This window comes from Penaeus japonicus, unplaced genomic scaffold, assembly GCF_977035675.1.
Source record: "Penaeus japonicus unplaced genomic scaffold, GWHDUDI00000001_assembly GWHDUDI00000040, whole genome shotgun sequence".
NCBI classification, from domain to species: Eukaryota; Metazoa; Arthropoda; class Malacostraca; order Decapoda; family Penaeidae; genus Penaeus; species Penaeus japonicus.
The window spans coordinates 11,719,009-11,724,008 of record NW_028234442.1 but is presented as its reverse complement, the minus strand read 5'-3'; the positions used below and the strand labels follow the sequence as shown (position 1 = coordinate 11,724,008).

The following is a 5,000-nucleotide window of genomic DNA, read 5'->3' as shown; positions in this document are numbered from 1 at the left end:
AGAATAGAAATCGTTATACAAAAGGCTTATACAACCTTGCATGTGGACTAGCATGGGCTGTGTGGCGTGAGCGTGACCCTGTGTCGCCTTTTAGGACCATCGTGCTGCTGGTGATGTTTTCGCAGTACCTGGCCGACGTCCCGCTGCCCTTCGTGTCCTGGTCGCGCTCGCGGGGCTTCGCCAGGACCAACATCCACTTCTTCAAGCTCTTCCCGGTCAGTGGGCCGCCGCCTCGCGCGCGCGCGCGTGTGTGCGTGCGTGTGTGTGTGTGTATGTGTGTGTGTGTGTGTGTGTGTGTGTGTGTGTGTGTGTGTCTGTGTGCGTGTGCGTGCGCGCGCGTTCATTAAAATTTATCTATTCATTTGTTCATTATTTGTTTTTTTGTTTATATATTTTTTTACATATTTACCTAAAATACATACATACACACATCCATCCATCCACCCATCCACCCATCCATCCATCCATCCATCCATCCATCCCATCCATCCACCCATACATCCATACATCCATCCCACCATCCACCACCACCCCCCATCACCATCCACCCCATCCATCCACCACCCAGCCACCACCCTCCATCCATCCATCCATCCATCCATCCACCACCCCACCACCCACCACCCACCCAACCATCCACCCACCCACCCACCATCCACCCCACCCACCCACCCATCTATCCACCCACCTCATCCACCCACCCATCCCCCCCCCCACCCCCACCCACCCACCCATCCATCCACCCACATCCACCCACCCCATCCACCCACCCATCCATCACCCCACCCACCCAACCATCCACCACCCATCCACCATCCACTCCACCATCACCCCACCCACCATCCACCCCATCCATCCATCCACCCACCCATCATCCATCCCACCCACCCACCCCCCACCCACACCACCCACCCATCCATCCATCCACCTCCATCCATCCACCCACCCATCCATCCCACCACCATCCACCACCCACCCCTCCATCCATCCATCCATCCATCCATCCATCCACCACCACCCACCCACCACCCCACCCCACCACCCACCCATCCACCCACCTCCACCCATCCACCACCACCCACCCACCCACCCATCCACCCACCATCCCATCCATCCATCCATCCATCCATCCATCCATCCCATCCATCCACCCACCCATCCATCCACCCACCCACCCATCCACCCATACATCCACACATCCGCCCATCCATCCACCCACCTTCCACCCATCCATCCACCCACCCACCCACCCATCCATCCATCCATCCATCCACCCATACATCCATACATCCATCCCATCCATCCACCCACCCATCCACCCACCCACCCACCCATCCATACATCCATCCATCCACCCATCCATCCATCCATCCCATCCGTCCATACATCCATCCACCCACCCACCCACCCATCCACCCACCCACCCATCCACCCACCCATCCACCCACCCACCCATCCATCCATCCACCCATACATCCATCTATCCATCCACCCACCCATCCATCCACCCATCCGTCCATACATCCATCCACCCACCCACCCACCCATCCACCCACCCATCCATCCATCCACCCACCCACCCATCCATCCATCCATCCATCCACCCATCCATCCATCCATCCACCCACCCACCCATCCACCCATCCATCCATCCATCCACCCACCCATCCATCCATCCATCCATCCATCCACCCACCCACCCATCCACCCATCCATCCATCCATCCATCCATCCATACATACATACATACATACATACATCCACCCATACATACATACCTTACATCCATCCACCATCCATCCATCATCCATCCATACACCCACCATACATACAATACACACATACATACATACATACATACACCACTACACACACACACACACACACACACACACACACACACACACAGACTCATAGCCTGAGCACCTCCTGACCCGCCCTGGCTCCCGCAGGTGCTGCTGGCGGTGGTGGGCGCGTGGGGCACGTGCTGGGCCCTCACGCACACGGACGCGCTGCCGAAGGACTCGCACGCGCGCACGGACACGAGGCTGCACATCATCACCGAGGCCCCGTGGTTCCGTGTCCCTTATCCCGGTACGTATGGGAGGTTCGTTCGGGACGGGGTCGAGGTCAGGTCATTCTGTCTCTGGGGCAACCCTTTTAGGTAGATAAGTTTGGTGTAGAAAAAAAGGAATGAAGGAAGAAAGGAATGAAGGAATGAAGGAAAGAATGATCGGAGGAAGGAATGACTTGCTGAATAACTTGCTTCCTCCCGCAGGCCAGTGGGGGATGCCCACTGTCAGCGTCGCCGGCGTGCTGGGCATGATGGCGGGGGTGCTGGCCAGTATCGTCGAGAGCGTCGGCGACTACTTCGCGTGCGCTCGCCTCGCAGGTCAGTCGCTTGCTCCGGGTTTCGGCGAGCTGCCCTTGCCGGGACCGATTGCTTCTGACCGGCTGGAGTCTTTGGTTTCTTTTTTGGGTCACGAGTAAATTTTATGACTCGAGGAAACAAGAAGTCTTGGTTGGGAATGATCGCTAAAAGGCACTCCTAAAGTTGGTTATGAAATTTGTCTTGTTATTAACTATCTTTGTTTTCATTTTTTCCTCGCCTCTATCTATCCTCCCCTTATTCCTCTGCTCTCTCTCTTCCCCTCGTTCCACGCTCCCTCTACTTTTCCCTCTTCCCCATTTCTCTCGGTGTGGCCCACAGCCCCCTCACTCCCTCTCTTCGTCTGTGCTTTTATTTGTGTGGCCTCATTCCATCCACGCCTCCCTATCCCCGCAGGCGCGCCCGCCCCGCCCAAGCACGCAATCAATCGCGGCATCTGGATGGAGGGCCTGGGCACGGCGCTGGCCGGCCTCTGGGGCACCGGCAGCGGCACCACCTCCTACTCCCAGAACGTCGGTGCCATCGGCGTCACAAGGGTACGTGGGGTCCGTTGTTCTCTCGCTCGGCAACAGCGTCACGGCGAGGGTTTTTACCAGTAGGGTTTAGGAACAGGCATTGTTGCGGCAGAAAAAATGCAAAAAAGAAAATCAGGGATGCGACGTAACTCCTTTTAAAGCTGTTTATATCAGAACCCTGAACTCTATTTTTTTTTTCTTTTTTTTTATTAATGGATAAATGGATGGTCCTTCGCTCATCTAATAAACAATTTTGTTTCCGTCGATCTGTAAGTCTGTAAACTTCATATGTTTAGACATTAGTATTTCTCCTACATTTGCCTGTTCAGATATTTATTATCATTATGTACCATTTCCTGATTTTCTGAGATTTCCTTTCACAGGTGGGCAGCCGCCGCGTCGTGCAGTACAGCGCCCTCATCATGCTCCTGTGCGGGCTGGTGGGCAAGGTGGGCGCCCTCTTCATTACCATTCCCGAGCCCATCATCGGCGGCATCTTCTGCGTCGTCTTCGCCATGATCACCTCCGTCGGCCTCTCCTCCCTCCAGTACGTCGACCTCAACTCCCCCAGGAACCTCTTCGTCATCGGATTCTCCCTCTTCTTCGGGATGGCGCTCCCCATGGTGAGGTGCAGGGAAGGGAGTGGGGAGGGAAAAGAGAGAGAGAGAGAGAGAGAGAGAGAGAGAGAGAGAGAGAGAGAGAGAGAGAGAGAGAGAGAGAGAGAGAGAGAGAGAGAGAGAGAGAGAGAGAGAGAGAGAGAGAGAGAGAGAGGAGAGAGAGAGAGAGAGAGAGAGAGAGAGAGAGAGAGAGAGAGAGAGAGAGAGAGAGAGAGAGAGAGAGAGAGAGAGAGAGAGAGAGAGAGAGAGATAGAGAGAGAGAGAGAAAGAAAAAAAGAAAGAAAGAAAGATGAGTAAGGGAGGAAGGGAAAGACGATGCATATGTTTGTAAGTACCTTATGGTTCGTACATGTTCTTTAAATATATCCGCCTCTCTCCTGTAGTGGATGCAAAGGCCTGAGAACAAGTACATCATCAACACGACGGTGCCGCTGTTGGACCAAGTGCTCTCGGTGTTGCTCCGGACGTCCATGTTCGTCGGAGGTTTCCTGGGCTTCGTTTTGGACAATACAATTCCAGGTACAGTGTGCCTGCCCTTCCTTTGGCTTTCTATCCCTCTACTTGTGTCCCAGTATCTATATGAAGGTTTCTTGCTGAACGATTTGCAAGCAAAACAACGAAGGGAAAAGCAGGAAATCGCATGAATATACCTAAGGCCTAAGGAAGCAAAAAAATTCAAAGGCCTTCGGCATATTTAGGTGTTTTCCTGCTATTACCTTTCCTGTATATGTTTCTCAGAGGGTTTTTTTTTCGTTTTTCTTGATTACTGTTCAAATATTTTGTTTATTTTCCTGTTATTTAGTTCGTCTCTGTTTTATTTTTTCCGATTTAGTCTATTTTATAAACTAACGAATTGTGGCATTAGCCAGATCCAGTCCAGTGATACTTTACCATCTCTTTGCATTTATCTTTATTCATTTATTTCTCCGCGTCTAATCCTCCCTACATTCTCTAGAGTCTAGACACATCAAATGCATTAAGTGTTCCTAAACAAGAGGTTCTCACCTACCTCCTTTCTCGCGCCTGCAGGCACGGAGGAAGAGCGCGGCATGAAGCTGTGGAAGGCGCAGCTGAAGCCCCCGAAGGATGAGAACAACGTCGTGACCGCCGACATGCGCTGCTACGACCTCCCCGTGGGAATGCCTTTCTTCCGGATGTGCGTATCTTCTTCCTTTCGCTTTGTCTTTATTCTCTGAGATGGCCGTTCCTTACTTCCGATTCCTGTGACTGATTGGGACTTCTTTGACTTTGAATTTCAAAACTATCACGTCCGCATTCGTGATGAGCAGACGGTAGTTATCACTTTCCTTAGAAAATATAGAATTGTTTGGGACGAGGGCATGCTTGACCTGCGACTGTTAGAGCCTTCGGTGCACAGTTCGTGAGGTAATATCACTGATTGTTATTGGGGACCGAATACAACGACCATTTTGAAAATGCTAACAGGCGGTTTGTTTATTCGTGTTTATTGCATATCCA

General features: G+C 52.4%; 1 protein-coding gene across 1 annotated transcript in view; it reads left to right on the top strand.

The window, feature by feature from the left end:
* LOC122262629 (solute carrier family 23 member 2) overlaps positions 1 to 5,000 on the top strand; it is a 23,857-nt gene that overhangs the window by 16,774 nt on the left and 2,083 nt on the right. The window contains exons 6-12 of the mRNA XM_043030710.2: positions 95 to 215; positions 1,953 to 2,094; positions 2,279 to 2,392; positions 2,786 to 2,925; positions 3,288 to 3,527; positions 3,905 to 4,040; positions 4,551 to 4,677. Coding sequence (XP_042886644.1) covers positions 95 to 215; positions 1,953 to 2,094; positions 2,279 to 2,392; positions 2,786 to 2,925; positions 3,288 to 3,527; positions 3,905 to 4,040; positions 4,551 to 4,677 — 1,020 coding nt within the window. The remainder of the gene's footprint in view (positions 1 to 94; positions 216 to 1,952; positions 2,095 to 2,278; positions 2,393 to 2,785; positions 2,926 to 3,287; positions 3,528 to 3,904; positions 4,041 to 4,550; positions 4,678 to 5,000) is intronic.